This window comes from Xiphophorus maculatus, chromosome 5, assembly GCF_002775205.1.
Source record: "Xiphophorus maculatus strain JP 163 A chromosome 5, X_maculatus-5.0-male, whole genome shotgun sequence".
Lineage (NCBI taxonomy): Eukaryota > Metazoa > Chordata > Actinopteri > Cyprinodontiformes > Poeciliidae > Xiphophorus > Xiphophorus maculatus.
In genome coordinates this window covers 32,961,760-32,976,243 of record NC_036447.1, presented here as the reverse complement: position 1 = coordinate 32,976,243, position 14,484 = coordinate 32,961,760, and the positions used below count along the sequence as shown (strand labels likewise).

The window sequence follows — 14,484 nt, the reverse complement described above, 5'->3', positions numbered from 1 at the left end:
ATTTTCCTGGTTCAGCATGAAGAACTGAAGTTTGTTAGAAACATGTTAACACATTTTGTTCTTTTCTAGTTTGGATTAGCTGATTTCAGTGTAGTTGTTTATCAAAACTGGACAATGTCTACGTTTAGATCATAAGTACATCTCAATAAATTAGAACAGCATCAAAAGTTATTTCAGTAATTCAGTTAAAAAACGATGAGACTATTAGAATCATCACACATGGTGATATTTCAAGCTCTTGTTTCTGTTCATTTACTTTATCATGGCAAATGAAAACCAAGCATTTGGTTTATTACAATATTACACTGGCTATGAGGTTCCCACATATGAAGATTGGCACCTGTCTAGTTTTCCACTTCAGTGAACTCAAGCTGTAGAAGGATGGACCTACATTTCCCAGACATCAGGATGTCCCTGCAGTATCTGCTGTAAGCTTTGCATTAATCTCTACCTGCCAAAATGTGCTCACACATCCAGTGCATCTTATTTGCAGAAACTGACTGCTGTGTATAATATTAGTGCCATTATTCAGCTTTACCAAAGCATGAAGCACATTAATTTCAATTCTCATTTGCTTAGACTTAAGACGACTTAAGGACCAAACCACTATTATGTATGTTTTAATGTAACTGGGATTAAGACTCATAAAAGGCATAATGTATAGTTTTTTATGTTTTTTTTATGTAAGTGCTTTTGTTGGGGAAAAATAGCTGAAATATGAAAATATTAATTATTAGGGCAACAAAATATGAGAAACAAAAACTCTAAATATTCTCGTGTTCAAATTAATTCAATCAAATAGATGTATAATGTTTTGAATGAGATCATTTGTGTGCGTCCACACAGCATGAATCCATGAAACTGTTAGTTTATTCATCAGTTGAACTGTTTAGCTGTGCTGTGAGTGGGAGGAACGATGTGTGTGGAGTTCTCTCTGTTGAAGATGTGAGATCAGATTTAACACAAGATCCAACAACAACAGAAAAGCATCTTCAGAGCATCTCCTCCTGCCACTGATTGGTGATTGGAGCTCAATGATTGGACATGGAAGATCAGAGGAGTCTGCCATCTAGTGGACAGAATGAGAATTTACATAGGCTGCCTGCTATTCATGACCTAAAAATCAACTTTGTGTATTCTTTTCTGGTTTGTTATTCTTGCCATTCTTCTGGTTTTGATGTATTCTGCAAAATAGTTTTTCATTTTTATAGTCATATTTTTTTGTGTGTTTTTTTCTATCTTTGTTAAGAAACATCTAATCTTTAAGAATAAAATTTCTTTTTATTAGTTATGGGTATAGTGAACTACAAGTGTTGCGAATGTTAGAGAGTTTCCTAACACACTCTGCGTTAAACAGGAGTCTGATGTGCAATGAGACCAATCAGAGCAGGAGATAGTCAGATGATGTTTCCTGTTGATTCAGTCAAAATAAACACTTTTAATTCCTTGATTTTACACATCAGGACTTAGAATCATCTGGTTTTTACCAGGTTCTAACCTTATTTAAATATAGTCTAAAGCTATATTTTCTTAGTTATTAAATAAAAAAACACCTCAACTTGAAAAAGCTGTGTGAGAAAAAAACAGTACATCCCTGCTGCTTCATATCTTTTAATAACCTGGTGCTGCTAATCACAAGCCGTAATATTAGAGAAGCAATGTTGCTGTCAAGTTATCCTGACCAAAAACAACCAAATCAAAGCCTGTAGGAGGGTCTTAGCGCTGTCAGTCAACCTCATATACACGCTGCTCAATATACTAGAGCAGTGGTTCTCAAATGGGGGTACGTGGAGGTACTGCAGGGGGTACGTGAAGCTTTTCAAAATATCTTTAAAAAATCAGTAGGCTCCTCATAATAAGTCTTGGGAAAAATTATTTTGTAAAAAGTTCGATAAAATATAAATGTGTGTTCATGCACTGAATTTTATATTCAGTATTTAGTTTCAATATCCTTTAAAATAAAACGGTTTGACTGGTTTTATACCTTCCTGGTGGTCACCGTCTTCTGTTTTTCTTTTTTGTTTAACCATGCAATGTTTGTAATATGGATGTATTTGTCAGGTTCACTGATATAAGTTGTTTGGCTTTAATAAATCAGACAGTGATTTTACAGCACTGTACCTCTTTTTAATTCCAAAAATGTTTTGCCCGTGTCAGGGGGTACTTGACTAAAAATATATTCTTAAGGGGGTACATCACTGAAAAAAGTTTGAGAACCACTGTACTAGAGAGTTGCAGAGAAACAACTCACCGTTTATCTGCTGTCCTCAGTGGCCATGCTAACTAGCCTTAGCATTTATGACGGGCTCTACTAGCTATAGAGAGCAAGGGAGAAAAGGAGACAGCAGCAAGAGCAGCACTATACACAGGGAGATTGACAGCACTAAGACCCGCCTCCTGGCTCTGATTGGTTTTTAGTTGGTGGTGGGAGAAAGAAGAGGAGCTTGAACCTTTTACTTTTTTTTTTTTTACTCATACCATACTGTCACAGGATGGTGACAATTTCAATAAATATCTAAAATAATATATTTCTTAGAAAAGTTACAGACTGCAGCATTATGTTAGTTATGTTAGTTATGTTAGACTGCAGCTAATCTCCCTATCGGTGGATGTCCTTCAACTTCCTCCTGTAGACTGTGGAGTTTTCAGAGAAATTACCAGAAATCCAAAAACCATAATTGCCTGATCTACAAACACTTTCTCCTCTAGATCAGAGTCTATAGGAGGAAGGGACTCTATGTGTAGCAAAGTAAAATGTAGTTAAAATGATTTCTTCCTCTGGATACTTTAGGTTTTGCTGTTCTTATCTCCTTTAAGTTATTAATTGAAAAACTTTGCTGTTGTAATTCCATGTGCCAGCTAATAAGGTGGTGATTGATGTGTGTATTTTTGCTTCTCAGACTGCATGATGAACATCCACAAGCGATGTGTGGCCAACGTCCCGAGCCTGTGTGGAACGGATCACACGGAGAGGAGAGGACGCATCCACATCTCCGCCCACATCACTGACGACGTTCTTGCCGTCACTAGTTGAGTGCTTTCTGTCCATTCATCTCTTTGTTTTCACTTTGACACACATACACACGCACGCACACACACACCCCCACACACCCCTACACGTACACCCCCACAAGCACACAGCCTTTATGCAAAGCGCTCCATCAGACTAAGACTGAAACTGGAAAGTCCATTTAGTCGTTCAATTATCCAACGATTGACCCACATCTCCAGCAGGATGTGCAGCCACGTGCCAGATTCCTCTGGTAGACAGCTGGGGATTGATTATGGAAGAGAAACTACACAGGTGTTAAATGTTGTCGGATGCAGAGCTGTTCAGGGCAGACAGGCATGAGCAGAAACCAATCCAGACTATCCATATGGCATCTTTTCTTTTTCCATTGAACTTACTTTTCTCTGCCCTCTCCTCCTCAGTCAAAGAGGCAAAGAACCTGGTGCCCATGGACCCAAACGGCCTATCAGACCCCTACGTTAAGCTCAAGCTGATTCCCGACCCCAAGAGTGAGAGCAAGCAGAAGACGAAGACCATGAAATGTTGCCTAAACCCCACCTGGAATGAATCCTTCACTTTGTGAGACTTTCTTCTTCTCTTGTCTGTGCTTAGTGGTTTCAAGTCAGCTTGTTCCTTTTCTGGCATTGTTTTAAAAAACAGGAAAGGTTGGCCTCATTTTTAGTTACATAAGCAAACCCCAACCTCCCAACTACCCACCTCCAACACTCATTAACTCTCGATAGTTTTGTCCATATTCTCTAAGATTACCAGTGTTTTTCTGGCTTACTGTAATAACAGAAAAAAAAAGGATTCATTTATGTGCTGAAATAAAAAGAGTCAGCATTCACATAAGTCCTTCTTTCTGTTGATATCTCTTAGTAAGCTCAAAGAAAGTGACAAGGACCGGCGTCTGTCAGTGGAGGTATGGGACTGGGATTTGACCAGCCGGAATGACTTTATGGGATCGCTCTCCTTTGGCATCTCAGAGCTACAGAAACAAGGAGTAGATGGATGGTGAGGAGAAGAGATTATATCCTGGGCCTTCTGAAACCTTTCCACATTTTGACATGTTACAACTGCAGAATTCTGTGTATATTGTTGCGATTTTACACAAGTGGACAAAATTGTTGGTACCCCTTGGTTAATAAAACCCACAATGGTTACAGAAATAACTTCAATCTGACAGAGGTAATGATGAATAAAAATTCTATGAAAATGAACAATTGAAAGTCAAACATTGCTTTGCTTTTTAAACATACTTCAACAGAATTATTAAAAAAATAAACTCATGAAACAGATCTGGACAAAAATGATGGTACCTTTCACTTAATATTTTGTTGCTAACCAAACAATTCCTGTGGTTGTCCATGAGACTTCTGCACCCCTCAGCAGGTATTTGGGCCACTCCTCATGAGCAAACTCCTTTAGTTGTCTCAGGTTTGAAGCCTTTTCCAGACGGCATGTTTCAGCTCCTTCCAAAGATGCTCAATAGGATCCAGGTCAGGGTTCATAGAAGGCCACTTTAGAACAGTCCAATGTTTTCCTCTTAGCTATTGTTGGATGTTTTTAGCTGTGTGTTTGGGGTCATGGCATGTGACTAAGACAACAATTTCTGATACTGGGCAGCACATTTCTCTCTACAATCCCTTGATAGTCTTGAGATGTCATTATACTCTGCACAGATTCAAGACACCCTTTGTCCATGAAACATGGGCAAAGGGTGTCCTTACATGTTTCATAGTAAGGACAGTGATCTTCTATTGATATGCTTCCTTTTTCCATCTGTGAACATAGAGCTGATGTGTCTCGCCAAAAAGTTCAGTTTCTGTCTCATCTGTTCATAGGACATTCTCCCAGAAGTTTTGTGGCTTGTCAACATGTAGCTTGGCAAATTCCAGTCTGTCTTTTGTGTGATTTCTTTTCAACAATGGTGTTCTCCTTGGTCATCTCCCATTAAGTCTGCTTTGGATCACACCAACATTGGATGGTGCGATCTGACACTGATGTTCCTTGAGCTTGAAGTTCACCTTTAATGTCTTTAGAGGTTTTTCTGGGCTCTTTTTTACCATTTGTATTATTTCTCTCTTTGTTTTGTCATCAATTTTCCTCTTGCAGTCATGTCCAGGGAGGTTGGCTACAGTCTTATGGATCTTAAATTTCTGAATAATATGAACATCACAGAAACATCAAGCTGCTTGGAGATGGTCTTATAACCTTTACCTTTAATATGCTTGTCTATAATCTTCTTTCTAATCTCCTGAGACAACTCTTTCCTTCACTCTGGTCCATGTTCAATGTGGTACGCAGCATGTCACCAAATAGCACAGTGACTACCTGTAGCTCTTTATATAGGCCCACTGACTGATTACAAGACACCTGTGATGCTAAGTAGTGGACACACCTTAATATAACATGGTTACTTTGGTCACATTATTTTCAGGGGTACCATCAGTGTGGTGTGCAAAAGTGTTCGGCCCCTCTGAGCCAATGCTGTATGAGGCCTTGAACACAATAGATTGAGGGGCTCCTCCTGCTGTTAATGGTGCATTCATACCAAACGCGTTTGAACATCAGGCGTGTCTGGTTCACATTCAGAGTCTATGTGGAGGCGCTTCAAGGTCGTTGCGGCGCGGTTTGAACTGTTTGACTCGTCGAGTGCGTCCAACAGGTCCGATGCTCCATCCAATTAAGTCAGGAGCTGCTGACTTAATTTGGATGTAACAAAAGTGAAATAATTCATGTTTATTTTAATTGTAGTTTTTTATTTGTTGGTTTAAAATAGCAACAGTCTGTGTTTTTAAATGGCATTTCACTGACCAGTAACATATATAATTGCCAAATAATATTTTTACATTTCCTGTCAACTTAAGATCTTTTAATACAAAAACAAAGTGCGTCGCTGGTGGACCGCCTCGGCATCACAACCACCAAGCTTTGTGGGGGAGCCCTGAAGGAAGTTGCACTCAGTGTCTTCTTCAGAGGTTTTTGTGTTGTTTCCTTCAGATGTTCTTGGTGCAGCACCACCACAGATGAGAGGGGAAACAGGTTTTTCAAAGGGTTTGGTTTGGTTGGTTTGACTCTATTGTAAAACTGAAAGTGACAGACCAGACAGGAGGTAATGCCCTCTTGTCTGGTCATAGAAACAACAAAAAAGCCCATAACTGAATAGACCCACAGCTAAAGTGGGAAATGTGTTGACAGGACAACTATTAATTAAGCTTTTTTAAATCTCTCTTTTATTGTTGAAAGAAAATATAAAAAATTAAATAAAGTTGCTACAAAACATGTAGGAGTCCCAGCAGGAAGGTACTCCAGACATATGGAACCAGCATTGAACTTTTGATCTGTATGCAAAACAATTGCCGTCAAGAAACACCTTTTCCATTTTGAAACATGGTGGTTGTCACATCATGCTGAGGGGATGCATTGCTTTTTAGCAGAAACAAGGAAGATGGATGTAGCTAAATTCAAGGTACTGCTGGAAGGAGACCTGTTAAGACTTTGAGACCAAGATGGAGGTTAGGTTTCCAGCAGGACAGCAATCCTAAACACACAGCCAGAGCTCCAGTGGAACCGTTTGGATGAAAGCATATCCATGGTTACAATGTTCCAGTCAAAGGCCAGACCTAAAACCATTTAAGAAAACTTAAAAGTTGATTTTCATAGATGATTTCCACCTGATTGTTCTGAGATATTTTCAAAAAAGATGCTGCAAAAATGCTATTTTCTTGACTTTCACTAAAAATGCCAAACCATAGATTGATGATTGAGGTCTTTATGTGAAAATGTGGAAAGGTTCAAGGGTTTGAATATCCTTAGTATGCACTGCGATGTTTAATAAGAAGGATAATAAAGGCAGCGTCTAATGTATGTGTGAATGTCGGACTTCAGGTTTAAACTGCTGTCCCAGGAGGAAGGAGAATACTTCAGTGTTCCTGTCCAACCAGACGGAGAAGAGGGGAGCGAGTCGATACGACGGCAGATTGATGTAAAATCCGGACAAATAGAAAAGCTAGAACTTTATTGAGCTCGTTTGTTTTTAACTAGGTTTTCTTTCCACTGTTGTTCCAAACTGCCTCCAGAGGGCAAAAATAGGTCCAGGGAAGCCGTCAGACTCGTCCTCGTCCTCGGTTTGTAAGTACGACAGCAACGGCAATCAGGACCGTGTCAAACTCGCAGACTTCAACTTTATCATGGTTCTGGGCAAAGGCAGCTTTGGAAAGGTCAGACTTCTTTTCAGAAGTGTGTTTCTGACTTAATTTCTATTGAGTTTAATTTCTACGGACACCCTTTAGGTGATGCTGGCAGAGAGGAAAGGTACGGATGAGTTGTATGCTGTCAAAATCCTAAAGAAGGATGTGGTGATCCAAGACGATGACGTAGAGTGCACCATGGTGGAGAAAAGAGTTCTGGCTCTGTCTGGCAAACCTCCATTCCTCACTCAGCTGCACTCATGTTTCCAAACCATGGTAAGATGAGTTCTGCCTATCTTCACACTTACCTCCTATCAGCTGTTACTGTTTAAATTGACTCCTCTACCAGGAAAAAGAGGAGTTTATTCCATTATTCTTTCCTGCTCCATAATTCCCTGTAGGACCGGTTGTATTTTGTCATGGAATATATCAACGGAGGAGACCTCATGTATCAAATCCAACAGGTTGGCAAGTTCAAGGAGCCTCATGCTGTGTGAGTATTCATGCTAACAGACTGATTACACCACAGGTGTCAAACTCCAGTCCTCGAGGGCCGCTGTCCTGCAACTTTTAGATGTGCCTCTGCTGCACCACACCTGAATAGAATAATTAGGTCATTAAGGCTCTGGAGAACTGATCTACACAAGGAGGAGGTAATTAAGCCATTTCATTCCAGTGTTTTGTACCTGTGACACATCTAATAACTGCAGGACACCGGCCCTCGAGGACTGGAGTTTGACACCCCTGGATTACACCTTGAACATTTTGAAATCTGTATGATCATATTTTACTTTGTGAGAAATAGACTTGTGCTGTCATATTTGATGTTAAAGAGTAGTGTTTCACCACTGAGAGGTTCCAGCAGAGTTCTGGATTCCCTGCAGGAGGTGGGCATCTGCAGGAGCGCAGCTGGACTCCAAGTTGTGCTCGTCTTACTGGAAAGGTTTAAAAAAAGCAGGCAGAATGTGCCACATTGAAATTAGATTAGATTAGATTAGATTAGATAGATTAGATAGCATTTATTGTCATTGAACAGAATTCAACGAAATTTCCATTGCAGCTCCCGTGCAAAAGGTCAAATATATACAGTATAAATAAGCAAACACACAATAATAATAATAACAATATATACAACTAAATTAACTAAAGGCACTCAACCACACCAAAGAAGAAGCAGCAGGTCCAATTATGGCAAAGTACAGATGATGTGACAGTGCAAAGTGCAGAACAATATGGCTGTGTGGGGGTGGGGAATATGTATGTGTGACTGCGAGGTTATGATATGTGTGGGAGGGGGGGGCGGCAGGGAGTAATGGCTCTGACGGCTGTGGGGAAGAAACTGTTTCTCAGTCTATTTGTTGTAGTCCGTATATTCCTGTACCGCTTGCCTGATGGCAGCGGCACAAACAGTCTGTGGCCTGGGTGGCTGGAATCCATGGCTATGGATCCAGCTCTCTTCTTGACCCGGTCTGTGTAAATGGAGTCCAGGTCTGGGAGGGGGCATCCCACAATGCCTTGTGCTGTTCTCACCACCCGTGTCAGTTGTTTCCTCTCCAGTGCTGTGCAGCTACCATACCACACAGTCATGTTGAGGCAGAGGATGCTCTCGATCATCGCCCTGTAAAAGTTCACGAGCAGCCGTGAGGAAAGTCCAGCCCGTCTCAGTTTCCTGAGGAAGAAGAGCCTTTGTTGTGCTTTCTTCACCAGGTGGGAGGTGTTTGTGTTCCAGGAGAGGTCAGAAGTGATGTGGAGGCCCAGGAACTTGATGTTGTCCACACGTTCCACCACTTCTCCATCTATGAGAAGGGGAGTGTGATCCGTCCTCCTGGACCTTCTGTAATCCACAATGACCTCCTTGGTCTTCCCTGTGTTCAGCACCAAGTTGTTGGCTAACACCACTGAGTGAGCTGCAGAATCTCCTCTCTGTAGTGGGTCTCGTTGTTGTCTGAAATGAGACCCACTACTGTTGTGTCGTCCGCGTACTTCACGACTGTGTTGGTGGGGTGGATGGCCACGCAGTCGTGTGTAAACAGGGTGAAGAGAGCTGGGCTGAGCACACAGCCCTGCGGCGTGCCTGTGTTGAGGACCAGTGGGGACGATGTTGAGCCACTTATTCTCACCACCTGAGGCCTGTTGGTGAGGAAGTCTCTGATCCAGTGGCACAGTGAAGCGGGCAGCCCCACCTCGAGTAGCTTCAGCACCAGCTTGTCTGGGATGACGGTGTTAAATGCTGAGCTGAAGTCTACAAATAGCATCCTGACGTAGGTGTTGGGATGCTGCAGATGGGTCAGGGCTGTGTGCAGAGTGATGGAGACAGCATCCTCTGTTGACCGGTTCACTCTGTAGGCGAACTGAAGGCTGTCCAGGTTTGCGGGGATGAAGTCTCTGATGTGCCTCAGAAGAATCCTCTCAAAGCACTTCATGATCACCGGGGTCAGAGCGACGGGCCGGTAATCGTTCAGGCTGGTGATGGACCTCTTCTTCGGTACAGGGATGATGGTGGAAGACTTGAGGCACTCAGGAACCATGGCGAGCTGCAGGGACAGATTGAAAATGTCCAGAAACACTCCTGCCAGCTGGTCGGCACAGGTTTTCAGCGTCTGGCCTGACACCTTGTCCGGTCCTGGAGCTTTGTGGGTGTTGATCCTCCTCAGGGTGGACGTCACCTGATGCTTCTGCAGGACGAGAGGCTGGTGCTGCTCTTCCAGTTGGGGTAGATGTGCGGCTTCTCTGCTGCCCGCCGTGTCAAAGCGGGCAAAGAAACTGTTTAAGGTGTCAGGCAGGGTGGGGTCGCGGCTGGTCAGCTGAGTGCTGTGTTTGTAGTCCGTCATGGTTCTAATGCCTCTCCACATGCTTCGGGGGTTGTTGTTGATGAAATGTTCCTCAATCTGCTGTTTGTACTGGAGCTTGGCCTGCTTAATACCTTTTTTCAGTTCCGACCGGGCCCTGCTATAAGCCAACCTGTCTCCAGACCTGTAGGCAGCATCCCGGGCTTTCAGCAGGGCCCGTACTGTGCTGTCCAGCCATGGTTTCTGGTTTGGAAACACTTTTATGGTCTTAACAGGGAGCACAGCGTCGGTGCAGAACTGAACATAGGACAGAACGGACGATGAGTATTCCTCCAAGTCTGCGCCGTCCCTGAACACACTCCAGTCTGTATGCTCAAAGCAGTCCTGAAGTGCAGAGGAGGCCTCCTCAGTCCAGACCTGAACTATTCTGGTGGTCGGCTTAGTTCTGCAGGCCAGAGGCTTGTAGACAGGAATCAGCTCCACTGAGATGTGGTCAGACATGCCCAGATGTGGAGCTGCTACAGCCTTGTAGGCTCCGGGGATATTGCAGTAGACCTGATCCAAAATGTTATTGTCTCTGGTGGGAAAGTTTATGGATTTGTGGAATTTGGGAAACACAGCCTTCAGTTCCACGTGATTGAAGTCCCCCGCCACAATCACGGCCGCCTCCGGGTTGGAGTTCATCTGCACGCTGATCAGGCAGTACAGCTCCTCTAATGCTAGCTTAGCATTAGCCCTCGGTGGTATGTAGACGGCCACGATCACAATGGACGAGAGTTCTCTCACCAACTTGAAGGGTCTGCATTTCACCGCCAGATATTCCAAGTCAGGAGAGCAGAATGTGCCGACAGAGTGTGTGGCTGTACACCAGGCATTGTGTACATACAATGCCAAACCTCCGCCTCTGCCCTTACCCGAAGCTGCAGTCCGATCCGCCCGGAACAGAGCGCGCCCCGTTATCTCCACCGCTGCGTCCGGGATGTTGTCATCCAGCCAGGTCTCTGTGACAACAGTCACACAGCTGTCCATCCGGCGAGAAGTAATCCGGAGTCGCATCTCGTCGATTTTGTTGACGAGGGACCTGGCATTGGCGAGGAAGAGGCTGGGGAGGGCCGGTTTATGAGGGCTAGCTTGTAGCCTAGCACGCACGCCGGCTCTCTTACCCCTCTTTTGTTTGCGCTGCCTCCTCCGTCGCCTTGGCAGCAGGGGGGGAATGATCATAGTCCCAGGTGTTCGTAGCAGCTCTGGAGGAATAAAGTCCAGCTTGGTGGGTGTGTGAAGTCCAAACTGTGTTCCTATGTCCCACAGTTCTAATCTGCTGTAAGTTGTAACGGCTTCCAGTAGTGTGTTGAGCGAAGACATCAATAAAAACAGGCTAAAAAAAACGAAAACACGGGAGCTCCGAGCCGCAGCGTCTACACGCGCCGCCATCTTGTAATGGTCACATTGACAATGTGTCTTCATTTTGAGAATCTACTGGTCCCCATCTGGGATGGACAGGCATTTCAGACCATAAACAGATGTCAGCACATCTGTCCAAACAGAGCACATTGCAGACCAGAGTGTTTGCTGTGAACATTTTGGACAGAATCACTATGGATTGTTGAACAAGGAAAAATGAAGCAGAGAACCATTTTAGGAAAGAAAAAGTCTAAGCAGAGATCTGCTTCAGATGGGAGGGGAGGCAGCACCTGTCCGTCCATCCGTCCTTCCATCCGTCCGTCCTTCCATCCACTCACCCAGGGTCTTGTTAGCACCCTAGATTTTTTTAAATAGACTGAAAAATCTGAAGCCGTCCGTCATTTCAACAAATTACAATTCACATTCTTGACTGTACTTGATGCAGACACACTGACACTTTCAACTTTATGCACAGAGTACTTAGCAGAGGTCACTAAAATTAATTTTAAAAATCCCTTTGGAATATCATCTCTGACATGGACACTGAACTACATGCATCTTACTGACCGGGAGCTGACCGTTCATTGAAGAGTTATGGACACGACACATTGGAGTACAACTGGTTCAAAAGCACATTCCAAACTTTGGCTAAAGTGGTGCATTTAACAAGGCTACAGTAAATGTAGCTTTACAATATAAGGGTTAGGGTTATATAGGGTTATATAGCCTATGTATAACCCTTATATAATATATATAAGTTCTCTTTAGTTTTCTTTAGAAAACCCTGCCTTTCACCCATTAATCGTTGGAGATCAGCACCAGCACCCCTCAAAACCCCACTGGGGATAAGCATGTAAGATGATGGATGGACGGACGGACGGACTTAATTATACTGTAACAAGCGCGCTGTGCTGCTCAACTAAATGCGCACGTTGCTCCACCCTGCTTCACTCGAGCTGTGGAGATAAAATCCTATCAATCAATCAATCAATCAATCAATCAATCAATCAATCAATCAATCAATCAATCAATCAGATTTTCTCTTGACACATCCTGCCTTAAAGCAAAAGATGAAATGGAACTGGAAGATGTGAAAGGAAAGCTGGAAGAAGTTGCACTGCTGACTCAAATGGTGCTCTATAAACGAAAGCAGTAAAATATTAATTACCATAAAATAATATGTTTGTTTACTTCAGGTTTGAGCCTCTCAAATAGCCTTTTGGCTAACTCTGGCACATTTACAAAAATGTTAATGTGCAGTGTCTCTACGCTACCGAATAAATTAAATTGAATCTGTCTGTCCATTCTGCCCTTTGAATCCATCCAAAGGCTGAACAGAATCATTTGTCTTTCCATAGTTCCTGCTGTCTGCCCATTCTTCTGATCTGTCCATTTGTCTCTGTCCATCCATTCTTCTAATCCTTCCATCAATCTGTCCATTCAACCATCTGCTCCTTCTATTCCATCCATCCTTCCATCCAGTCCGTCTGTCTGGTCATCGGCCCACTCCATTCTTCTGACCAATTTGTCCACATTTTATCTATTGTAAGCTAAAATAGCCTCATAGAGACTAAGTGCACAGTTTTGTTCATCTGTGGCTTTTATCATCACCTTAGAATAATCTTTCAATGTTGCAAAATGTCTAATTTTTGCAACATCTAGTCTTGCAGCAAAGTGTTATTATTTTATTACAAGAAAATGATAACATAGCAGTTATCTGCTAAGCTACCAGAACAGCTGTAAAAACCCTGCCACAGTCACTGCAACCACATTTCTTAGAAGACTGTAATAACCAAACACATCTGTTTTGTGATAAACTAGCCAGTTGCATCTCTCATGCAGAAAATATACTAAAAAATTAGCATATTTTCACTGGACTAAATGTACCATCACTATTTAAATATGAAGTGGTGTTCTGTGTTTCAGGTTCTATGCAGCAGAAATTGCCATTGGCCTCTTCTTCCTTCACTCCAAGGGCATTGTGTATCGGTGAGCCTGGTTTTGAATCCTTCCCACTCATCAGGTTTTTGTATTTTGTAATTGCACAGTTTGTGAGTAATGAGTTGGTTGTGGGTATTTGTGCATGTTTACAGAGACCTGAAGCTGGACAATGTGATGTTGGACTCTGAAGGCCACATAAAGATTGCAGACTTTGGCATGTGCAAAGAAAACATGTTTGATGGCATTACAACAAAGACGTTTTGTGGGACACCAGACTACATTGCCCCAGAGGTGTGTTCATGTGTTTTCCTCTAGTCAACTGATGCATTTGATCAATTGTTACAAATCTGTAACAACTGATTAACAGGTTTTTCTTCCCAACAGATCATTGCTTATCAACCTTATGGGAAGTCTGTGGACTGGTGGGCCTTTGGAGTACTGCTTTATGAAATGCTTGCCGGACAGGTACGTGCATCACTTTTAGTCAACATTGCTATTAATAACCAGGAGTTGGTACTAAAGGAAAGCAGATAACTAAACTCACATGAAATGATTCACATTTTAATTCAGCAGTGAAGGTTGTGCTGAATGTGTCCTGGTGAATTCACTGTTTTAGTCTTGATAGATGTATCAGCAGCCTTTGATGCCATCAGTAACACAGCAATCAGACTTCATAGGCAGGAATCTCTACATCTGTTTTATAGAGGCACAAATTTCACCTAAGCATAAGCTTCAGTGCATGTATGAACTAAATCCTGTCAGTTTCTATTGCTCTAGTATAATATGTTGGGGACCTCAAGTCTCTGTTTTGGGGCCACATCTTTCAAAAATCCTAAGTTTTTCAAACTGTCTGAATGCCTAAAGGAAATTATAAACTGTTGCAAAAAAACAACCTTCAAGAATACTCTGAGAAGAATGAGCATTGTCCTGGACAACGTGGTTTATTTCATCAGCCAACAGGTTGGACATTTGGATTTTACTGGGATTCCAAATGTACAAAATTTAGGTGTTGCTATTGATCAATAAATACTTTTTTTTAAGGTTCTAACCGTCTTCATCATTGGAGAAATATTACCAAAGTTTAGTGTTGAGATGGTTATTCATGCTTTGCTTTTTTCTTGTCTAGACTTTGTAACACACTTTTTAGCAA

At 42.5% G+C, this 14,484-nt stretch overlaps 1 protein-coding gene across 2 annotated transcripts in view; it reads left to right on the top strand.

Annotated features, from left to right (window-relative positions):
• The window catches only part of LOC102228928 (protein kinase C beta type-like), a 98,752-nt gene that overhangs the window by 66,135 nt on the left and 18,133 nt on the right, over positions 1 to 14,484 (top strand). For both annotated transcript variants that reach the window (XM_023334694.1, XM_023334693.1), the window contains exons 5-14: positions 2,901 to 3,029; positions 3,433 to 3,589; positions 3,890 to 4,024; positions 6,902 to 6,998; positions 7,093 to 7,233; positions 7,306 to 7,479; positions 7,605 to 7,696; positions 13,320 to 13,382; positions 13,487 to 13,625; positions 13,719 to 13,799. In XM_023334694.1, the coding sequence (XP_023190462.1) occupies positions 2,901 to 3,029; positions 3,433 to 3,589; positions 3,890 to 4,024; positions 6,902 to 6,998; positions 7,093 to 7,233; positions 7,306 to 7,479; positions 7,605 to 7,696; positions 13,320 to 13,382; positions 13,487 to 13,625; positions 13,719 to 13,799 (1,208 nt within the window). The remainder of the gene's footprint in view (positions 1 to 2,900; positions 3,030 to 3,432; positions 3,590 to 3,889; positions 4,025 to 6,901; positions 6,999 to 7,092; positions 7,234 to 7,305; positions 7,480 to 7,604; positions 7,697 to 13,319; positions 13,383 to 13,486; positions 13,626 to 13,718; positions 13,800 to 14,484) is intronic.